This window comes from Barbus barbus (genome assembly GCF_936440315.1).
Source record: "Barbus barbus genome assembly, chromosome: 49".
Lineage (NCBI taxonomy): Eukaryota > Metazoa > Chordata > Actinopteri > Cypriniformes > Cyprinidae > Barbus > Barbus barbus.
In genome coordinates, this window is record NC_136727.1 from 3043851 (window position 1) to 3068062 (window position 24212).

The following is a 24212-nucleotide window of genomic DNA, read 5'->3' on the forward strand; positions in this document are numbered from 1 at the left end:
CCAACCTGGTTTGGAAAAGCTGACGATCTCTCCTTCTCTCCCCATAGGGCACGGGCCGCCCCAGGACACAGCTGGACGGCAGCTGCAGACCATTTGGATGTGAAGTTGGTGGGTGGGAGGTGCGGCTGTGGTGGGGAGGGTTCCTGGCACCGTGATTTGGTGGATAAACAGAAATGAAAATCACATTGCCAGGGATTTCCACCCCTGCACAGTTCTTCAGGTGCCCCACACCTACACCGCCTCCCGCTGGAACGTGTCCAGCTCCTGTCCGGCTGTATTTTGGAGATCCTGTAAGAATCACAGAGATTTGTCTGAATTAGTCTGCCAGGGCGCTTGTGTGCATGTAGCTTAAAGTCAACACGGACCCTGTTTACTTTCTTAATGCATATTCCTGCTTTTTCATTCATCAAAATGTACTTGCTCCACTTAGGAAATTATTTTACTTTAATAAGTCAAGCATAACTTCTACTAATGCTCATCCTCGGGGTTATGGATTTAAGCAAACCCTAACCGTGAGAATTAAACATTGGTTGCTTACTTTTCTAAGAAGCCAGACTTGTTTTTGCCTGGTGGATGATAAAATGTGCAAAAATATCCCAGGAGGAACCGTGAAGAACCAAAATAGAGCTCTTTCCACATTTACCAATGACCAATCATCATAGCAACCACATAGCAACGTGCCTAAGCCACTAAAAACACATTACCAACACACAGCAACACCCTAGCAATCACATAACAAACATGCCTTAACAAACAGCACTTACTGTACATGTTCTGGAAATGTAAAACTCTCTTTTTTAACATACTGCTTGCTACAGCATATTGAGATTCAGTTTTTGTTTATGTAACCTCTTTGGCATTTAGTTCATGTGAGTGCAACTGCTTGGTATGTTTTTCAGACTCAATATCACAAACAGTGACTCATCGCTTTGGAAATATCATGTTTCCTCAGGAATGACAGATAATGGCTTACTGGAATATCGGCGAAGGCAAAAGGGCATCTGGCAAGTTTTTAAAAAATTAGGATGCAAACCTCATTTGACACCCACAGTGCTTAGGCCAGATATCAGACGGTCTGTTATGAATGATTGAGAAATCCTGAATAAAAAAATGCTTTGCAAGAGCGTTTACAGTCCCAAAGCCTTCCCTAGTGACCTAGTACTATGGTCTTGATACTGTATTTCTATATAAATGTTTCATATATAAAATATAATGCTATATATATTTAATATGTATTATATCTAATATTTAATTGTATCAATACTATATATATATATACATTTTTTTTTTTTTTTTTTTTTTTTAACGCCAATTTAATTTATTATTATATACAGGTACATCTCAAAAAAATTGAATATCGTGAAAAACTAAAATAATAACTAACTTCAAAAAGTGAAACTTTCATATATATTTTAGATTCATTACATGTAAAGTAAGACATTTCAAAAGTTTTTTTTGTTTTAATTTTGATGATTAGCTCTTACAGCTCATGAAAGTCAAAATCCAGTAACTCAATATATTAGAATATTTACATTTGAGTTTCATTAAATGACCATCACTTCAGTATAAATTCCGGGTATCTCTTGTTCTTTGAAGCCACGATAATGGAGAAGACTGCTGACTTGGCAGTAGTCCAGAAGACAATCATTGACACCTGTATGATGTACCTGTATAAATATTACCAAAAATTAATATAGGATGTGCGTTGACAGATTTATCGTAATTTCACAATGGCTTCAAGTGTGTATCAAGTTAAAGGGATAGTTCATCCCAAAATAAACATTCAGTCATCACTTTCCCTCATGTCGTTCCGAACCCATAACAACTCATGTTGTTCACCTTCAGAACACAAATTAAGATATTTTGGATGAAATCGGAGAGCTTTCTGACCCTCCATAGAGAGCAATTCAACTGAAATGTTCCCAGGCCCAGAAACGCAGTAACGACATCATTAAAATAGTCCATGTGACCTCAGTGGTTCAACCTTTATTTTACAAAGCTAAAAGAATACATTTGTGTGCAAAGAAAACAGAACTTTGTTCAACAATTTCTTCTCCACCGTCTTCCACCATTATCGAGAGTACCACGACAATCTTAATTTATGTTCTGAAGATAAACGATGGTTTTACAGGTTTGGAACGACATGAAGGTGAGTAATTAATGACAGAATTTTCATTTTGGAGTGAACTATCCCTTTAAGAATTATTTGTGTTACAATTGCAATGACTAAGTAGGTATAAATACTCAAAATCCATCTTGTTCCTAGCTAATAGACATTGTTAGGTCGCACCCTTTCCATCTTGAGTTGGTCCAGCAGGTCATCACTTGCTAAAGGCGCAGAGCTTAGCTAATTGGTGAGCACTGATCCCTTAAGAATACTGTTCACAGTGGCTAAGTTCAGTGCCTGAAGTGAACTGAATGACGTTATGCATACAGGGAAATACGCCCGTCCCATCGTGGTCAGGTGATGTCCACCCACTTTCTCTGGCATCAAAGTGAGACAGGGCAGGAACTGGGCGTAATGAAGGGTTGGATGCCAGTAAATGTGAAACCAGTTAGGACATGTACGCAAAAGAGGGAAGGTTAAGCTCTTAGCCCTGCAGTTAGCATCATGTCTGAGAGCCATTAGCTGGAGGGTTTCATTTTTATAGCTCAGGTTTGAATCACTTTGTCGAACGCAATGGAACTATTGCACTAATGGAGCAATGCACTATTTTTTACAGTTTTCCCAAATGCAGCCTTACATGGTGGTTATTTTGCAGCATTGACAATAATTTAGACCTACGTCAGTTTGAGTTTAAGTCTATGAAGGGCTGGACTTGACCAAAAAAATATAATGATGGAGATCATTAACATGTTTTTGTGATAAATTTTGGGACCAAATTCGTAAAACCAAACTTGTTTCAAAATGTAAACTTGTTTTAATCATTACATGTCTAAAAATAATAATAGTAATAAAAACACTTGGTATTATTAACATGAGTCAACTTTGACAATATCAATTAATTAAGAGAAGAGAAGTCTAATTTAGTGCGTAGAATGATGCTAAATGTGATTACGAAATTGAACGACTGCGACATATGCAAAAAAAATCTGCATTTATGACCATTCGTTTATTTTAAATTCATGAGCAATGTGCACAAGTGCATCAGCTCTACTGAGAGAACTACAAATATCTATAAATATCCTACAAATATCTTTTTCTTTCAGGAAATCGTTATTATAATTGACGTCAGTGACGTAATTATCACAAAGCAGTTAAAATGTTATTTATTTGCACATATTACTGCATATTGTGCCTATTTATCTTCACATTTTGATAAGCAATGTTGATTTTTTTACATTTATGCATTTATCAGACGCTTTTATCCAAAGCAACTTACATTGAACTCAAGTTACAGTTTTTACATTTTATCAGCTCTTGCTTTCCCTGGGAATCGAACCCGTGACCTTGGCGTTGCTAGCGCCATGCTCTACTATTTGAGCTACAGGAAATAGTAGCTAGTGTTTACTAGTATACTAGTATATCCAAGTGCATTTTATACTGCATCTCTGTCTAAACATCGGAAAATATTAAGAAGGAAAGTTTCAGCTTAGCGAAAATTTGCAGGCAGAGACATCCATTGTCTATTTTAAATAGTTACCATGTATTAAGAACAGCTTTGGCGAATTCACATGACCAACTTGAACCCATTGCGAAATCTGCATGGGCAACTATTTCACATGGATTCCTACTGAATTTCACCATTGAAAATTTGAACAACTGCACCTAAACATAAAAAATGTTTGAAAACATGATGGATTGTTGTCGTCGACGTTTGCTCTTTCCAACTGCGGAAACTGCAGTTTTAACCTTCAATTAACTGCAAAAAGGGGTCAGATTGCTTGAATTATGGCTTCCCCGCAGTCTCTGCAAACAAGGCGTAGTGTTGTGACCAAACTTTTATTTGTCCAGACAGATCCTCTCATATCATTTGAATAATTGCGATGGTGTGGTGTTGACAAGGATTGAGGGCTGTGCCCTCATGTGCCTGCTGAACTGGTATCAGTTTGTTGATTAAATGCTGGCTCAGTTCAGCAGGAACAGGAGTGAAGCCCTAGTGCCACTTCTGCACTCTCCTCCAATCAGAATGCAGCATGCTTCGGTATCCTCCAATCAGCACGCAGTGTCCTCTACTCCCATCCAGTTAGCACAAAGTGTGCATCTCCTTTTCTCGGTTACATAAACATGTCACCACTGAATATAAAACATGTTTTCAAGCGAACTGACCTTGATGAAATGTGAATGGTTAACCAAATTTTTGCATACTTACGAATGCCATATCCATATTTTTAGCACTGCATGTTGTTCTCAGCACACACATGGCCATGGGAATGCACGATATTGAGATCTGAAGATCTACGTTTAGCTGGTTTTACCTCATGTTCAGCGTGCTTGAGAAACGCCTGCAGTGTCTAAAGATAGTTTGAATGAATTACGGCAGGAGACTTATTTTAGGTGGCGCTGTCATATTCATTTACGCGTATAAAAAATGGAAGACTTCAGGTAGATCATAAATCTACCTCCGACTGTTAACTTTCTGCAGGCTAACTTTGGCTTTTCCTTTTATGCATCTTAACAGAACCATTGGGAAATATTACAACTGGACAAATTTCAGGTTTATTAATTGGATATCATTTTGATGTAAATGTTGCTATGCCGTTGCTAGGGTGTTCTAAATGTTTTTACCATGTTGCTATGCAGTTGCTAGGGTGTTCTAAATAATTTTACCACATTAGTATGCAGTTGCCAGGGTATTCTGAATATTTTCATCATATTGCTATGCAGTTGCTAGCTAGGGTGTTCTAAAAAATTGTTTACCACATTGCTATGCAGTTTCTACGGTGTTCTGAATATTTTCACCACATTGCTATGCAGTTGATTGCTGTTCTGAATGTATGTATAGTGTTGCTATGCAGTTGTTATTTTAAAGTGTTTTTTCCATGTTGCTATGCACTTGCTAGTGTGTTCTGCAAAGTTTACAGCATATTGCGGTTGCCAAGGTGTTATGCATGTTGCTATGCAGTTGCTAGGATGCTTTATATATATCTATCTATCTTTAGGATGTTTTTTCTGAGAATTCCGAGTGGTTTGTAGATTGTTGCTATGCAGTTGTCTGGGTGTTTTGCATGGTTTACAGCATGTTGCTAGGGTGTTCTGAACATTTTTACCATATTGCTATGCAGTTTCTAGGGTGTTATGCCTGTTTACAGCACGTTGCTATACGGTTGCTAAGGTGTTCTGAATTTTTGCTATGGAGTTGCAAGGGTGTTTTGACATGTTGCTATGCAGTTGTGACAGATGGAACATTGTGTAAAAAATTTTGTCTCGAACTACTTAAAGTAAAAATACTAAAAAATGCTGCATAATTTGATTGTCTTGATCATTGATCTGTTATATCGCATCTCTGAGGGACAGTTTCTGATGGACATACTGCAGGTCTCGCGGCCTTACTTGAACTGTTCCCCTCAGTCTGCAGCATTGGCAGCTACTTGGAAAGATTTGTGCTGCTCAGAAACAATTATAGGTCATAAATGCATCAGTGGGAAGGAGCTGCGGGGATGAAAGCGGAAAGCCTCTTATTTTAGTTTCACAGCGATGTCGGAGTCCTTTTATCATGCGCTCAGAGACTGACCAGATTTCGTGACGTGGCCTCCTTAAGTTGATTGATATTGTTTTGTGCCCTGCGCCACCACATAGTCAGTGTGTTTATGGTCCAGACCAGAGCCGTGTGCTTTATAATTGGTTTAACTTGAACAAGACCAGCTGTGCAATAAAGGAGTAAAGCCGTGTGAAGAAACCCGCGGTACTGGGTGTCCGTAGATCCTTCTGGATCACGATCCAGCACGTGAAGAAAAGGACATAGTTTGTGACATATTTATTAAAATAAATTTAAAGACATGTTGACACCACATGAATGCCTGTGAGGTCCATTTGCGACGGATTAACTGTCCTCCAATCAGCATGCAGCATGTTTTCCTCTCCTCCAATAAGCATGCAGACACTACTTAGGCTAGTTTTCTCAGGCAACGACTGGGTTAATGTTATCCTCAACGATCTCGCAAGCATTTCTCAAGTTAAATCATGTAGCATCTGAATAACGATAAACACATGCTTAATTTCTCATTCAGCAAGCTCTTGTCCTAAAGAGAAGAATCCTGTTTATGGTGGCTCCTAGAGCCAAATTTATATCACACAGTGAAATTATATGCAAATCACCATAACAAGCAGGGAAGACGTTTATCTGATCTGTTCTTTGTATCTGATTTATGGAGATGTTTTTTTCCAAAGATGCCAAAACAACATGTTTCTTTTAATTAAATAAGACACTAGACAATGAGAACATTGTGGTTGTCTTGATTTCTCCTCTGAATTGTCGATTAAATGAAATGTTGAATTCATTTGCATGGACTCCGTAATGGTTTGAATTGCGATCAAGCTAACCAGCTACAAATGTGCAGAAACTGCTGAACTACCTTCATCTTAGGACCCTCTGAGAACTTAATCGTTATCTGTCTGGAGAACACCTGGAGGCGACATGCTGTAATCACGCAGGATGGGACGCTCTGTCTGCACGCAACCCCAGTTAACCCTTCCTGCCCTCTGTAAAGAGAAGAACATAAATCCATATTTCCTTCATGCCATCACGCTGTCGTAAACTAAATTTAATTATCTAAAGAACTTGTTTGCAGTGTGTGGCGGCTCTCTTTCTTAAGGCAAGTTCCTACCACGAATGACATAACGTCCGCACCAACGGACAATAACGCACTGTTTAGAGCAGAGATCCTCAAATCTGGCCCACTCCTGCAGAGTTTAGCTCTAACCCTAATCAGACACACCTGAGCTGCTAATCAGAGATCATTAGAGAATCACAGGTAGGTGAGTCTGATCAGGGTTGGAGCTAAACTCTGCAGCAGATTGGCCCTCCAGGGAAAGATTTGAGGAACCCTGGTTTAGACTGTGGCTGTGTCCAAATTCAGGGTCTGCATCCTTCGGAGTACTCATTTGAAGGATGTTACGTCACAGCGCCGCGACGAAGGCTGTCCAAATTCGTAGGATCCTTCAAATGCGGCCCACAAATACGTCCTCCTTTTCCCCGAATTGGAAGGATGGGTGTGGTGGATCCTTTCCCGTCCTACCTATCCCATAATTCTTTTCGGCAGAGCGTAATGGCGGACGAAGCTAGCGGTAGCGGAGTGGGAGAGGAGTTTCTCTGACAAAACAAGCTAAAGGTTATGCTTCGGCTCAATGAATTTGTAGGAGAAATTAGTAGAATACTTAAAAACAAATAAAAATAGGCTATAATGGCTTACCTGGATGTGACTGTCTTGTAGTCTGATATAAAAAACTCTCCGACAACGAGCAAAGAAAGTATTTAATTTATTTAATTGCTTTATTTCTTCCAAAATAATTAAAATGAGGAGAATAACTCTTTGTTTGTCCATTTTCCCGCTTCTTGCTTGGCGCTGTCACGGTTGCTAGGCGACAGGATATGAGCAACAGGTAAGGGAGGGAACTGAAAGAAGGGTAGGCTGTCCAAATTCACAAACACCGACTTCCGGGTTTTGCGGACGTCGGAGGATCCCTCCTCCTTCAACCGGGTAGGAAGGATCCTAAGGAGGATGCAGACCCTGAATTTGGACACAGCCTATATGCACGTGCTGCGGTTATGCCAATTGCAGATTTAAATATTGGCGCTCTTTAATGTTGGGTGGATTCTGATTGGCTGTCAATGTTTTATTGTTAAAAAAAGCTCCTGTTAAAAATGTAACACGGCACTACTGTAAATTAGGTATAGTTTTACATTTGGCAGACAGGGAAAGCAAGAACTGCATGTGTTCCTTGAATGCAGTGCGAGTCGCTTTGGATAAATGGGAATTTAAATTTAATATAAATTGTGACCCTGGACCACAAAACCAGTCATAAAAGTAATTTTTAAAAAAAAATTGAGATTTATACATCATCTGAAAGCTAAATAAACAAGCTTTCCATTGATGTAGGGTTTGTTATGATAGGACAATATTTGGCCGATATATCAATTTGATAATCTGGAAGGTGAAAAATAAAAAAGTCGCATTTAAAGTTATCCAAATGAAGTGCATTAGGCTACACTAATCAAAGTTTTGATATATTTACGGTAGGAAATTTATAACATATCTTCATGAAATATGATCTTTACATAATATCCTAATGATTTTTGACAAAAGAAAAATCGATCATTTTGACAATGTATTGTTGGCTATTGCTACAAATAATACCCATACTACTTAAGACTGGTTTTGTGGTCCAGGGTCACAATTGTGCTATTATAAAATTAGAAAGCTTGTAAACACATGATAGTAAGAATTATTGTCCTTGGTGTGAACAGGCCTTTATGGTGTTAATAGCCTACATGACTTTGCCTAAAGGAAGCATTTCATCATGCTCGCATCAGCTAGGATCACAAACAGGCGTTAGGTGTGTGCTAATCAGGGGCATGTTGAGTCAGTGTTTGTGTAAGTTTTCCACATGTATCTAAGTAAATACTACAGCTAATATGCAAATGCTAACAGTTCTTCGGGCAGCCTTACTGGAATGTGGACATGTACATCTTTTAAAATCATCTCTGGTGTGGCCTTGTTCATTTCTTCCATTCCTAATGCATTCTTCCAATAGCTGTCTGGATCATGCAGGTGGTTTTGAGATGGGTTGTCATGTTATTTTTGGAGGGCTGTGGTTTCCCATGCACCCTTTAGTGAACGCTGAGTGGATTTCAAAATATGGATTTTTACATAAATCTGAAAGTATTGTCATATGAAGAGAATATTATTATTTTGTGTATATTGTGTAATACTGTATGTATTATTGATACAATTTTGATGTTTGAAATGAAAAAAACCTTAATGCTCTTTGGAGTGCTGCAGCATGTTGCTTTGAAGAAGTCTGTAAGTTGTCTCCCTCTTGAGTTCAAACAGAATTTTATTGACTGAGAATCCTCAAGAAATCTCACATTATCAATATTAATCAATGCTTTCTTTATTTCCTTCACAAATTTTGACAATGAATACACATACAATATTTCCCTGAAAACCGTTTCAAAAGTGCATGCTTAAAATATAAAAAATTCCCTTCATGTAGAATATGAAAATATACTTTTTAACTTTTAAATTATAACATTTATATGACTTGTACATTCTCGTAGAAAACAACAGCAGAAGGCAGTTTGTATTTGAGTATTTTACAGTTCTGATTGCTTTCCTTTGCATTCGGCTCAAATGTTGTACAGAATGCATTCAAGTTACATGTATTTTTTTTTTAATGGTTTTTATGTTTTTGTTGCACAGCTGCTCACTTTTACAGTCCTTTCTGCATTTGTCCATCAGCATTGAAACTCACACCTGCTGACTTCTGATCCACAAAGAGTGAAACGCCAATGAAGCCACAAAGATGGCGTGTCTGAGGAGGTGCAGTTCCTGTGGTGAAGTTGAAACTCACCTGCCCACTATGGCTTAACCGCTAGATGCGGATAAACAAGAAGTGGTGGAGCTGAGGCGTGTTTTCTTGCCGTTCCTGGGTTCAGGCTGAGGGCTCGTGCTCAGGTTTCGCACCTTGCTGAAGCTGTTGCGCAGACTGCTATGTCGACTCCCGGAGGTACTGGATGTCTCCTTGGACATGAAGGTCTTGGGGTCGCACAGTCCTGCCTTCAGACAGCAGCAGCACAGGAGCGTCGCGATGGCTTTGCGCAGCTCCAGGCTGCCGAATGAGTAAATGAGCGGGTTCATGGCTGAGTTGAGCACGGCCATGGCGATGACCCATTCAGGATTGAAGAGTGTGCTGCAATTACGAGAGTAGCAGAAGAAGTCCACCAACAGGAGGATGAACAAAGGACCCCAACACACCATGAAGACTCCAACGATGGAGATGACGGCCTTCAGGAGGCGCAGTGAACGCTTGCTGCTGCGTACGGATATGGTCTCAGTGCTACTGCGGACGTGGCAGTATATGGCGAAATAGAGAGCGCCGATTGTGAGCAGGATTATGAAGAAGATGACCAGGGCGAACAAGATGTAGCTCTTGGAGTAGAGCGGCAGCAGCGTGGAGCAACTTCTTACATCACAAACACAGTTCCAGCCCATCAGCGGAAGGAATCCGATGATGAATGCTGTTATCCAGCAGAGCAGCATCATAATGTAGATTCGGTAAGTCTTTGTGCCGGTTTTCTGGTGGACGGGCTTCATCATAGTGGCGTAGCGCTCCACTGCGATCAAGAGCAGGCTGAATATGGATGCCGCCAAGGCTACAAACAAAAGTCCTTCGCGGAATAACCACAGAACTGGGCTCAGCCTGAAGGTGCGGTCGCCAGACATGCAGATGTTGACCACATAGGCGGATCCCGTCAGCAAGTCACTCAGCGCAATGTTGGCGATGCAGATGAATATCCAGCGACGGCGCAGACGGATGCCGAACAGCACGGCCAGCAGCACCATGAGGTTCTCCAGGATGATGAAGATGCTGAAGCACAGGAACAGGATGGTGACGGCGCTCACACTCTTCTTCGAGGGTTTGCGGTGTTGGAGGCGTCCGGTGAAGTTGTAATGCTCCAGGATGAGACTGCTGCTGGTGCTGTTGTAGATGTCGGGACAGGAAGAGGCTGAGCTGAAAGAACGTAGGACCTCCATGGTGTGAGAAGCTGGAATGTGGAGTTGAATCTCACTGGGGTCGATTCGGTCTTTGATGCAATCGGACTCCAGGCAATCAGACTCCGGCTTCTCAGGAATATCCGTTCCCTCTTTTGGAATGACCTGATGGAAAACAGTCGATTTGACAAAAGTTAATTCATTATTGTTGGGTTCTGAACTGAATAAAAATCAAAGATTTAAAATTTGCCATACACTCTTAAAAATAAAGAATCCAAAAAGGAGTTTTCATAACAATGCCATAGAACAGTGGTCTCCAACTCAATTCCTGGAGGGCCACAGCTCTTCACAGTTTAGCTCCAAGCAGCTCTAACTCACACATGCTTTGAGGTTTCTAGTGATCCTGAAGACCTTGATTAGCTGGATCAGATTTGTTTGATTAGGGTTGGAGCTAAACTGTGCAGAGCTGTGGCCCTCCAGGAATTGAGTTTGAGACCACTGCCATGGAAGAAGCATTTTGGTTTGAACTTTGAAGACAATGGAAAGATTCCATGAATGTTGAAGGTTCTTCAAGGAACCATCAATGCCAATATAGAAGCAATGAAATAAATCAATAAAGAACCTATTTTTAGGAGTGTATGCCAAATGAGGGTCATCATGTTTGGTACAGTCATCGTCCCACAGGTGATGGCAGTTAAACATTCATTTTTACTAAGCTACCCTGCTATCATGTGGTTGTAAAAACCCATCTTACTTAAAAATTGATTGCACATTACAGGGACTGTCCCGCTGGCACTAAGTGCCTGCTCAAGTGCACAATGGTGTCATCTCAGTAGTTGCTATTTGCGGAGCCCATTTCGGTTGGCAGATTTTTAACCACTAGATTACACCACCGCCCACAAAATACAGAATAATGACAAAAATAATAAAAAATTATTCAAATATCATATATATATATATATATGTACACATTTGAGCCTGATAAAAATGCAAATTTTAGAAGAAAATTTTAAATGGCACTTAGAGGCTTTTGCATCTGAGCTCTTCATATATATATATATGAGTTCAGATGCAAAAGCCTCTAAGTGCCATTTAAAATTTTCTTCTAAAATTTGCATTTTTAACAGGCTCAAATGTGTAGGATTAGTCATTTTACTTTAATGGCAATAAATAGGTTGTTTTCTATGCCATTAAAGTGAAATAACTGAACATAAACATATGAGCCTGAGAAAACTTCTAATTTTAGAAGAAAATTTCAGGTGGCACTTGCATCTGAACCCCATATATATATATATATATATATTAGAATTTTTTTTTTTTAAAACAATATTTTAGAGGTGAATGCATCATGAGTTTGACCTAATTTAATCTCTGCATGTGTAAAGTACATTTAAATATCTCTAGTTTCACTACTGCACTTGTGGTTAAGAGGGTTTAAAGAGCCAACACGTGACCATGCATAACGTAGTAAATGCAATAAATGAATCAATCAGTGAATAAATAAATAACAAAAAATCATTTAAATTTAAATACAAACTTATAGGTTAATTTTAAACGTTTTTATTTCAGCTAAATAATGAAAACGTCATTTATTTTTCAAATTACTACTAAATAGTTCATAATAAACTTAATAATAATATTTATATATAAAAAAAAAAAAAATCATACTTTTTTAAAATAAAAACAATGACATTTTTCTGGTGCGTCTTAACTCACCTCTTATTAGTGATGCTGGTGTAACTGGTATTGAGCCATGCCCTGATGAAAGCTCGAGTGCTGGCTCTCTGAACGATTATATACCCTGCAGTAACAAGGAAGGAAGCCTTCTTGCAGAAATTCGACACACCCAATGGAGAAAACAAAAATTCTTAGTTTCTACACTTTCTAAAATGCACAATTGTGACATCTTCCCAGAAAGTTTACAAATCAAGGATTGCCATGAGAAAAATCATGTTGCATTGCATGCATTAAGATTTGGCAACGAATATAGTACATTTAGGGGAAGATTTGTCACCTGTGTGAATGCTGTTTGAAAAAACAAGCAATTATATATAAAAAAATACAACACTACAAACTATATTAAATGCATGTAAATAAAATTGTAAAATTATTATAGCTTCAATTTATTAAACAATTTACAGTTTTGTATGTTTAACTAATATATTTTACACTGCAATAAATGGACAATAAAGATTTAATACTACTACAGGAAGTCATTGTGCCAATTTCTAGCCAGCACGTGTTACATTTGTGAAAACATTTTGCAAGACCCTTTAAATACAACTGATGCTACACGAAAATTCTTACAACAGCCTTGAAGTTGCTATAACTGATATTTCTGAGAAGCCAGTCAGCAAACAGGAAGACCTGATGACCTAGTAAAGTGGCCTCCTCCCTTACTGTTTTCAGTTCACCTCATCCAGCTGGGTGAAAACACACACACACACACACACACACACACACAGACACACATGCGTTTGTCTTAGTGAAGACATCGCACAGACTTTCTATCACCTAACCCAACACCCAAACCTGCTCCTCACAGAAACGTGCAAAACACAAGATGTTTTAGCCAATTTGTAAGACTTGTTTAACTAGTAAGGAGCAGTAAAATGCCCTCACTAGTGGGTTGTCACATTATTTCACTATATAAGGGAGGACATTTGGCCCCTCACAACTAGTTAAACAAGTACACACACACACACACACACACACACACACACTCATCTGCATGTTTGTTTAATATGCATTACATTTTCAATCAATAGATTTTCCCAGCACTGACAAAGAAATGCTTGAATATATTGCATGTGCATGTGTTACTTTCACCTGTAAACCTTATTAAGGTAGAAAGCATTCAGATTTTTTTGCATTTCCTTGTTTAACCGATCATGGGTGAAAACGATCTGATTTGGTCCCTTTTTGTCTATGCATCAATTCTTCGCTCTCATCCAAAATGGTTTAAAATAAACCAGAGTGGAAATACCAAGTTTCTTTTCCTAATTTTTGTTTTGTTTTATACCACTTTTTAAATGTTGGGCTAAGATAAAGGAGGGGGGCCTTCTGAAACTACCACATCCTGAGGTAAGAAGCAACACCCTTCACAGTTACCAACGCCCTGTTGACACTTGTGCGCAACGAAAATAAGAATGTGCTATCAGACAAAGCCACAAAAAAAGCAAAAGTGTGTCACTATTAAACTCGATCACGTAAGCACAAACTGAACCTGCGTGACAAATGAGTTGTTTACAGTTTGGGGAAAGATGCACACCACACAAAAATGGGTGTTTGAATCTTGATGCATGAATCCAGTCGTCAGATTTGACTATAATGCAATCTTAACAAATACATAAACGTTTGGGTGCACTTGATATGCTTCTCATGATCATAAAAAGCTTCTGAACTGAAGATGATTTGAATTTGAACAAAACGCCTTTATATGCATGAGTTCCTCCTTCGGTTGTGTTTAAAATCATCCCAGGATGCACCTCATGACATTGGTTGATAAATGAGTGAGCTGGAATCTAGGCAAAGAAACTGAAATATAAGAGTTTTAATTTACATTGCATCATCTTCATACCTCAATTTGTTATTTTAGAGTTTTCAAGATTTTGCTGTTAAATTAAAATGTGCAAAATACACTAATAATGAGCGAGTAGATGTGGAGAAGGTTCTTAAACATGTAGGTCATTCGAGCATCTCCATTAGGCTCAACCTAGTCATTTGTCTGGTCTGACAGATTTGTTCAGGATATCTGATTTCGTACTGACATCTAGCTGTAGTTTCATGTCATTGCATTTGAGGTTTTTTCAGACAAGCTGTACTACTCATATTCAACCACAAGGGTTTGCACTGTGCACACTTTTACCAGACCGACAGCTCTTCAAAATAAAGGCTGCATGCAAACCTCTTGTTAACTCAGAAATTATTATTAATTATTCATTCTTTCTTTTTCTGGAGAGCAATTGTAATATGGCAAGCAATTTCCCCTTGGGGTTAATAAAGTTTTTTGAATCTTGAAAAGAGGATTGTGCTTCATAGCCTTTTGGAGTTCAATGTGAATAATGCAAAATAAATAAGCAATAATATGTAGAAATAGTACTAATGTAAGTAAAATAAGATAATAATAAGCATCATCAGATTTGGAGAAATGTCAAATTAAATCACTTGCTCACCAATGGATGGGTGCCGTCAGAATTAGAGTCCAAACAGCTGCTAAAAACATCAAAATAATTCACAGCACTTCACTCCATCTTGTGTAGCCAAAACCTGCCTGTTTGTGAGAGACAAATCCTTTATTGAGGTGTTTTTAACTTTTAACCATTGCTTCTGGTCAAAATATGAGTCCATAATCCATAATAATGCTTCATACAGTAAAATAATCAATTTTCTACCAACTGAGCTGTTTTGGACTTTTTTATTGTTACTGCATGGAGAAAGCAGTTTTAAGGACAGAATGAGTCATGTTTAACATGAAAAAAGCACCTTAATGATGTAGGCTATTTGTTTATTACAAACTTTTCACTTCACAAGATGTTAATTGATGGGTTTGTGGATTACTGTGATGTTTTTATCAGCTGTTTAGACTCTCATTCTGACGGCACCCATTCACTGCAGAGGATCCATTAGTGATGCAATGCTACATGAAGAAACAAACTTATCTACATCTTGGATGACCTGAGGATGAGTATACATTTTCAGCAAATTTTCAATTCTTCTTCTTTGTTTTTTATTGGTGGCTCGCAATCACAGATTGAGCATTATTACCTCCATCTACTGATCAGAGACTTGAATTCCCTTTTCCCCAGACCTATCAGGAATCCAGCTGTCGATGTTAAATTTCCAATTTTGGGTGAACTAGTCCTTTAAAAAACAGCAACCCTGACGCTGCAGTTCCTTTTCCATCCGCAGGGCGTCGCTGTTCAGCGTCTGTTCGCACGAGACGAGTTTTCCCCACTGTGTGGTTCTACAGATCTCCAGCACAAAGCCCACAGATCACATACACCGTGTCCGTGTGTCCTCTCCGGACTCTTCTCTGTGTGTTATGATATTAAAAAGGCCTCAGGGGTGGAAATAAACCTGTCTGGATGAATCTGATGAAGAGGCGGAGCCGCATGCACAAACACACGGAGACAATCGACCAGCTGCCACATTTATTAACTTATTAAACATGAGACGCTTCATTCGGCACAACATACACACGCCACGGTAAGTTTGACGGCTGTTTTTATTATTTCATTTATTCGAGTCGTTTTTAGTTCCGCGGCGGCGAATAGAAACTTTCCGGGTGGCTGGAAGTCAAAAGGCGTTTGTTTCAAACCCCCCAAACAACATTTTAAATCTAAAATACTTAAATATTATCTCGGAAAAATAGCGGTTTAGCTAGAATCTTCGTTCGCGGCGAAAACTCTGAAAATAAATCGAACTTCCCGGATGGAGCTTTTGTTCGAATCTTAGAATGTATCCGGCTACAATGTAACTTTTCATCTTTCATTTCCCGCCTTGATCTGGTTGTTCGTTCTACATCTGTGATTCTGATTAAGTATTTATCTATGATTTATGATCTGTACACAATCTGTGCTCGGTAAATTTGTAACTGAAGTGATATAAACGCCGTCGGGATCTCAGGTTGAACATACTTGTTGCATTGTGTTTCATTGTCGTATGTCATAATACAATGGGATATGTTTATGGTCACTTTTAAATTTATGAACACATATAGCTTTAAGTGTTCACATATCAGCATCATAAAGTAAAAAACACAAGGCACAGCCCTGTAACTCATTATTGTCTTTGGAAAAAACAATGGGATGTTGGTCACTGCTTTCCTGGGCTGTAGGATTGGCCATTTTTTTCCAATTCTGACTGACTTCTGTCCTCCTACTGTCTGTGTTAAACAGCCATGGAAATACCCTATAATCATCAAGAACAGAAACTTGACAGGAAGCGAGAGAAGTCATTTTGACACGTCATGTGTTAGCATTGAATATTTTTCACAGTTATTTTGTTTGTGAAGGCAAAAACCAGTTTTTGAACCTTTAATCTCAACATGAAACAAATGAGCTTTTTCAATCCACGCTCCTGGTCTTACTGCGAACAATTCATCAGTGTATGACACTCCAAAGAGAAATATGGTCATTTCTGATATTTGGTTATTTTGAGATGATCTCCTGACTATAGTGTCAGTTCTACACATGAACTGAAATCCATCTCATTATGGGAGTTTCATGTTGGCATTAATGTCTTGTTCTTTATGTAACATGACAGTGAACAGTACAATAGAGGGGAAGGGTTCACATTGAGAAACTCTTCAGTGACTAGGAGACGTGAACAGGAAGTTTATAGTGGCTGATGAATGCCGTAGTCATAGGAAATTCAGGTTGTCAGGAGTGTTAGACAGTTGGGTGTCCCTTCCCTATTTACTCATTCTCACTCGCTCTTTTTTTCGGTCTCTATTTTGAAGCGTTATTGTGAAGTTGAGAGGGAGGCCCACAAAGCTGTTTTTGTTGCGCCATATGTGCACTGACGTACGACTGAAAGGGAACCACTGAATGAGAGACCTGGAAGTAGGGCTGGGCAGTAGAGCTTTACAAATATCACAATGTTTTTCAGCCTTTTATGATTTTTGAGATGCATCTCAAAAGTAACGTTGGCTCTGATTTGGCTTAAATATGTTGTTTTTGGTCTTCAACCAGAGGAATGATCAATTCAAACAGTCCAAAATAAATCTTAAGGATTTTTTCTTATTAAATTAAGAATCAATCCACTTTGGATATGATGCAATCCACAAAACATATGCTATTAAAACCATTTTTGCTTTCTGTAGTTGTGAGAGAAGGATTGCAGAACTTCTATAACATATTTATCAAATGTGCATTAAATAATCACAATATTAATAATGTTGCTTTTTTTATTGCAACCAAATTTGTAAATATTCTGTGGATATTCCCAGTCTTAAATTAGGCCTAGTTCTAGATTTTCTTCTGCAATGGATGAACATGAAGCCACTGGTTTCATATTCGTCCACTAATGAGTATTGACGAGCAGATGGCAAGAATTAGATCGTTTTCCCCCTACACGAGGTTCACAGAAGCCGCCTTCCTCTCGAAAATCTGCAAGATTTGCAGATGGCAGTGGAATGCTTCCCTAATTTACTGAAACATCCACCGTGATCCAGTCACTCATCTGTTTTGCTGCGGTAAAGACAGGCTTTTAATCTAGAAGGTGCCCCAAAGTGGCCTGACAGCAATGCATTATGGGTGTGTGAAGAGAAAGATAAAAGGCACTTTGAAACGATCATGGTTTCGATCACCAAGTTTATAAATAACTGTAATTATAGAGCGCATGAAGAAACGAGTCTGGTCTGAGTCTGACACACATTTGGTTGCTGTTTTAGCATTAACCCCTTCTAAACAATGTTAGCCTGATTTTGGGGCTATTTAAGTCGTGAATAACGGAGCATTTATTGTTTAACGTGTGTCCTGGAGATGGATGGGAGTCTCCAGTCGTGCTACTGGCAGCGGGTTGGTAATGGTGTGGTTTGATGTCCATCCAACCAATCGCCCATTGATCTCATGCCGGAAGTGGCCTGTGTGGACTGGAATGGAAAGTGGATGGAGCGGCTCGAGTGCCAGAGACTTCATAAAACGCCCCCTCCATCCTCCGTCCTCCATCGCCAGGCGCACTGAGCTGAGCTCATTAAGCGGAGCCACGCAGCTGCGAGGTTTCTGAAGCGCCGCTCTGTTGACTTTTGCTTGATTCGCGACGCCGTTTGTTTAGTGAACGGGCAAACATTGCGCCATTCTCCTCTTCATCTGATGTAAATACACTGCAGGAGGTTTAAGCTTGAGAAATGGGCCATCGATGCACACGATGACCGCATGTGTGAACGCCCGTATTTCACCTAAATAAAAAGGGGATTTTTAAATGTATTTTTTTTAATTAAATAAGTTTTCATAATTAAAACTATTATTATTATTAAAATAAGCTACTTATTTATTGTTGTTTTTCAAATTACAATTACCCATTTTCATCATGGAAGTATTTATTTTATTGCATCCAAATAAATTTAAGATTGAAATAAATATAATAAATGTAAAAAATAAACTGTGTGTGTATTTTATATATATATATATATATATATATATATATATATATATATATATATATATATATATATATATATACACATACATACATACATACATACAACAATATTCGGCAACACAACTATTTTCAACATTGATAATAATCAGAAATGTTTCTCGATCAGCATATTAGAATGATTTCTGAAGGATCATGTGACACTAAAGAGTAATGATGCTGAAAATTCAGCTTTGCATAACAGGAATACATTACATTTTAACATTATAATCGCATAGAAAACAGCTATTTTAAAAAGCAAAAATATTACAGTTTTTATTGTATTTTTGATCAAATAAATGCAGCATTGGTGAGCAGAAAAGCTTCTTTTGAAAGCATTTAGCCAACCCCAAACTTTGGAACGGCAGTGCATGCAAAATCTGTTTTTGTTTTTCCAGTATAATCATTATTAATCAGCCAAGAGAAAGCATCAACCCTCCACAACAGCAGGAAAAACTGTGTTTTTGGTCTTCATTTGTTGCTTTCTCATGCAGAACGCCACACAGGCAAGAGTAAGTCATGGAGGTGAGGCGAGGCTGACGTGACATTCCTTTTGGATATGCCAGCTAATCCCAGAGCTCGTGTAATGACTGCGAGCGCCAGACCAACAGAAACATTCAGTGATTGGAAAGCACTTAAAGAGCCAAACGGAGTCTGGGGCCGTAATATCGGGAGATTTAGGAGGAGCAGTTAATGTCTTCAAGATGTTTTCAGAGCGGAGCGGGAGACATGATGCAGCTCTGACTTCTGTTTAACGACTTTTTAGAAGCTAATTGATGGTCAATGCTGTTTTCGACCTGCTTGATTGAGTATTTAGCTGCAGAATCATGCATATACTCATGTTTTTCTGCAGATTTAAGACTCAAATGCTCCTCCATGGTTTTGCATTAGCAATTCCCCTCGGACAGCGGTGACCTTTGGGGTTGGAAATGTAAGGTTATCCTGGTCTGACGTCATGCGGTTCATATGGAGCCTGTATATAAGGCTGCTGGTCGCTAACTATCTGCATGTTTTTTTTGTCAGGATTGTATACAAAGATTCTGCCCCAGAGCGTTTAGGAGGCCCGTGTTTTCTCTGGCACGTCCAGGAAAACTGTTTGCATGCAATTGGCACAGAGTGCATGTCGGCCGATTCGATAAAATTCAACATTAAACAGCCACTAGATCAGAGCGGCTAACGCTACGACTCAACACAAAGAGTCGTTTTGAGTGATTTATAGCTCAAAAGAACGCTCAACAATCAGATTTCTTTCTTTTTCAGAGCTGTTTAAAGTTGATGTGTGTCATTGTATCTGTTTGTCTGAGCAATGGTGTTTTAAAACAAGCAAGCAAACATTAAAAAAATGCAATTTTATTTGTTCCTGTAAGCGGTTAAAAAATGCATTCATTATTTTGTTCTATTATTGTGTTTTGTAATATATAGAATTGTGCTAGTATTTGTTGAACCTTTTGTTGGTAAATAAATAAAAAAATCACAATATATAATGATGCTAAAAAAATTATTAAATTAGTGCTGTCAAACAATTAATCGCATCCAAAATAAAAGTATTTGTTTACACTGTGTGTGTACTGTGTATGTTTATTATTTATATGTAAATACATAGACATGCATGTATATATTTTTAAAAAGTTATGTATTTAAATTTTATATTTATTTTTATATAATATAAAGTATATGAATGTAAATATTCTGTGTGTGCATTTATACATAAAAATATACACGACACACACATTATGCAAACAAAAACTTTTATTTTGATGCAATTAATTGCATTGAATCATTTGACTGCTCTTAATAAAATACAATGTCATAAAATAATGACAAAAAATAAATGTAAAATTTCTATATATTTTATAATTTCACCATGCAAAAAAAAGTCTTTAAAAAAAAGTTTTTTATTTTTTTATTTTTATTTTGTTCTTTTAATTTATGGATGAAATAAGACCTGGACTTTTGTTAGTGAGATTTCAAGTGCGCAATTAAAAAAGAGAAAAATAAAATGATTTTTTTTATTTTTAGGAAATCTCAGCATTGGTCATTTTTATCTTATAAGTGTGTGCAACTCTAAATCAATTAACACAAAACTTTAGTCTGTAGTTTGGACTGCATTGAAGAGTGATTTGCATCTTTGTATCCACTTTCTGGATACGATTTTGTGCTTTGAGTTTGTAGGTTTTTTTGGGTCTCCAGTAGGTGCTTGTTCCAGTGATGAACTGCGCTAGGATGGTGAAACTAAAGCTGGAACACATGTGCCGCCGCAGGAGGTCTGGGCCGTTGAGATCGCGTCCCGCTGTGGAAACTACTGCCGATGTTTTATTGAGCTCCACTCAGGCTGGTGTTGAATTCTCACTGGAGTTGGAGGGCTTTCTTGACTTATTTCTGCCTCTTTAATTTATACAAGCTTGTTTTTGTGAAACTGAAGCATTAGCTGAACAAAAATGGGCTTGGAATAGTTCACCCAAAAATGACAATCTGCTCAAAAAATGTGCTCACCCTCAGGCCATCCTAGATGTGCAATAGTCAACATTTGAAGTGGATCAAAAAAGTTGTCCTAAGACAAGAACGCATTTTGGTTTTAGGACAACTTTGATGAAAAGTTTTGATCCACTTCAAATGTTGACTACTGTAGAGTTTTTCTTCATCAGATTTGGAGAAATGTAGCAGTATGTGCACACCAATGGATCCTCTGCAGTGAATGGGTGCCGTCAGAATGAGAGTCCAAACAGCTGATAAAAACATCACAATAATCCACACCACTCCAGTCCATCAATTAGCATCTCGAGAAGAGAAAAGCTGTGTGTTTGTAAGAAGCAAATCCATCATCAAGATGTTTTTAACTTCAAACTGTTGCTTCTGGCTAAAATGTGGCTCCATAATCTATAATAACGCTTCATCCAGTGATAAAATCCATCTCCTGTTGTGCTCTTGCTTCAAAATATACCCATATATTTGTTTAGAGCTGTTTTGGCTTGTAAACGATTTTCATCTGTGCAGATTTCTCTCCTGATTCAGGCGAGGTCACTTTTTCACAGGAGGAAGCATTATTATGGATTATGGAGTCATATTTTAGCCAGAAGAGGTGGTTTGAAATGATCTTAATGATGGATTTGTTTATTACACAAACAGCTTTTCTCTTCACAAGAAGTAAAGTTGATGCACTGGAGTGGTGTGGATGATTTGTGATATTTTTATCAGCTGTTTGGACTCTCATCCTGACGGCACCCATTCACTGCAGAGGAACAATTTGTAAGCAAGTGATGCAATGCTACATTTCTCCAGATCTGATGAAGAAACAAACTCATCTACATCTTCCATGACCTGATGGTGAGCACATTGTCAGCAAACTTTCATGTTTACGTCAACTATTCCTTTAAATCGCAGCACGTTTCAGATGCTGAAAAACAACTACTTTCCGGAAAATGCGGTACCTTGTAGGTCACATTGAATAAAAGCATCTGCAGACTGCATAATGTAAATGTAGTTATTACTGCATTGTTCGTGCTACAGACAAAACGGGCAAAAAAAAAATCCCACAGACTTGCGTTGAAGAGTCATATCTAGACACCTGTAGGTGGTTTCGTGACTTTTGTCTGATTGAAAATCATTCAGCGTAGGCCTGAACCTTCAGGAAACGTCCACCAGACCAGACCGATGGAGGTGTCCTCCATAGGGAATCCCGTGGAGGTTTGTCTTTCCTCTGCCCACGCGTCTGCTAAAAGACTTGGTTCCTAAATGGAGCTGATAATCAAACAAAAGCCCTGTTTCTGTTTCAGCTGCATATTCCACTTCAACAGGCCTTTCATTCATGACGTCTCCAGCTGCATCTGTGCTCCATAAAGAACCTGTGACTGATTTACCTCTCGGGTTTTTTTCTTCTCTTCTCTCCCCCCGGGAGCTCGGCCAACTCGCATGTATCTCTATCCGAGGGACGTGTTGAAGGAGGCCTCGGCAGAGAAACATGAGGGTCTGGCTCTTGAGGAGACTCAGAAATCACAAAAGAGGCCAAAACGTTTGTTTCTGTGCCAGTCAGTTGAGCGTCCTCTGAGAAAACCGTTGTGAGGGACGATCCTGGTGATCTTTTGAAAAGAAGAAACCGTTTTAGTCAAGGTTTTTATGGTTCACTGGTGACTTTATCTTGCTTTTTCTAGTCCGTTATCAATGAATTCAAGTCATTTAGCTAAAAACGGCTTCATGAAAATGAGAACAACGTCTCAGATTTGTTACAAAACGTTGTTTGAATGCAACAAACTCATTTCACAGTTAAACATGAACTCTTGATTGCTTTTTTTACTGGTTTTCTAGTTAAATTACCTAAAATCTGAGATTAATTACATTTAGTTTAGAAGCAACACTGCATAAGACATTAAGACTTGATTTTCATAGTTTATATCTTGCATATGTGTATTTTGTGTTCAACAGATTTTCAAACTGATTTTTAGCTTGCTTGTAAGTGAAGAAATCTGCTAGTGTACTAAACCAAAATTAGGCTTCGGGAAGGGAAGCCTTATAAAAAAATTAAGACTTTTTGTCTCATTATTCTTTTTTTTTTTATATATATATATATATATATATATATATATATATAAACGGCAAGGTATAAACTCCAGATATAAGAATTGCAAAAGAACTCCGAGTTATGATATATAAAGATAAATGTGAGGAGGGAAAAGTCAGAATTGTGAAATAGAAAGTCCCAATTACCTTTTTATATTTATTAATTAATTTATTTTTTATTACATGGTTGCAACAAGCTTCTTTTTTTTTTCTTTCTTGCAAGTCTAAATCTCATAATTCGGCCTTTTCTTCTAAAAATTGTGAGATTTAGATTTATACAAAACACACTTGTAGTAATAAAGCTACATTGTCAATATCTATGCAGTTTTGCGTCTCAATTTGTTTGTTTTTGAATGATTCTTAGATGTATACTTGTGTGATTTATTTATTTTTCTGGTGGGAAAAAGTTTAGCTATGAAAGGCATAAAAGTCTTTTTTCACCTTCAATACAGACATTATATACTGTATAATAGGAAATGAAAAAGTTGAATATATATAAAAAAAAAAACTTGTTTTGAGGATTCATAGATATTTTGACTGAAAAACAAGACAGAGATACTTATAAATATTTTTTTTTTTTTTTTTGCAGTGTGGAAAATGTCAGCTAAATTGGCAGATCCATTACAGAAAAGTATCAAAATATTTCATTATCATTAAAAGTTGGCTATTTTACCTAGCGTTTAGGTGTTCTGTATTGTTGTGGCATTAGCTTAGCAACATGCTAATGTTAGACTCTATTGGAATCAGATGTAGAGCGCTATTTGTGTCAGTGTTGTTGCTCCAAATAGGTTCCATTTCAGTTAGAATGCTCCTTATGTAAGTAGCAGATTAGCAAAGCACCTCACTATTTGTTTTTTGGA

General features: G+C 38.0%; 2 protein-coding genes across 10 annotated transcripts in view; one reads left to right on the top strand and one right to left on the bottom strand.

The window, feature by feature from the left end:
- Positions 1 to 8982: 8982 nt before the first annotated feature.
- On the bottom strand, positions 8983 to 12427 carry LOC306867682 (sphingosine 1-phosphate receptor 4-like). The gene is made up of 2 exons (XM_079413502.1): positions 12373 to 12427; positions 8983 to 10821 (listed from the first exon to the last, which is right to left on the bottom strand). The coding sequence occupies exon 2, from the start codon at positions 10696 to 10698 to the stop codon at positions 9529 to 9531; it is 1170 nt and encodes a 389-aa protein (XP_079269628.1). The 5' UTR covers positions 10699 to 10821; positions 12373 to 12427; the 3' UTR covers positions 8983 to 9528.
- A 3184-nt stretch (positions 12428 to 15611) lies between these two features.
- LOC306867672 (unconventional myosin-IXb-like) overlaps positions 15612 to 24212 on the top strand; it is a 51862-nt gene continuing 43261 nt past the window's right edge. For all 9 annotated transcript variants that reach the window (XM_079413476.1, XM_079413482.1, XM_079413475.1 and 6 more), the window contains exon 1: positions 15612 to 15864. The gene's annotated coding sequence lies outside the window, so the exon portion shown is untranslated. The remainder of the gene's footprint in view (positions 15865 to 24212) is intronic.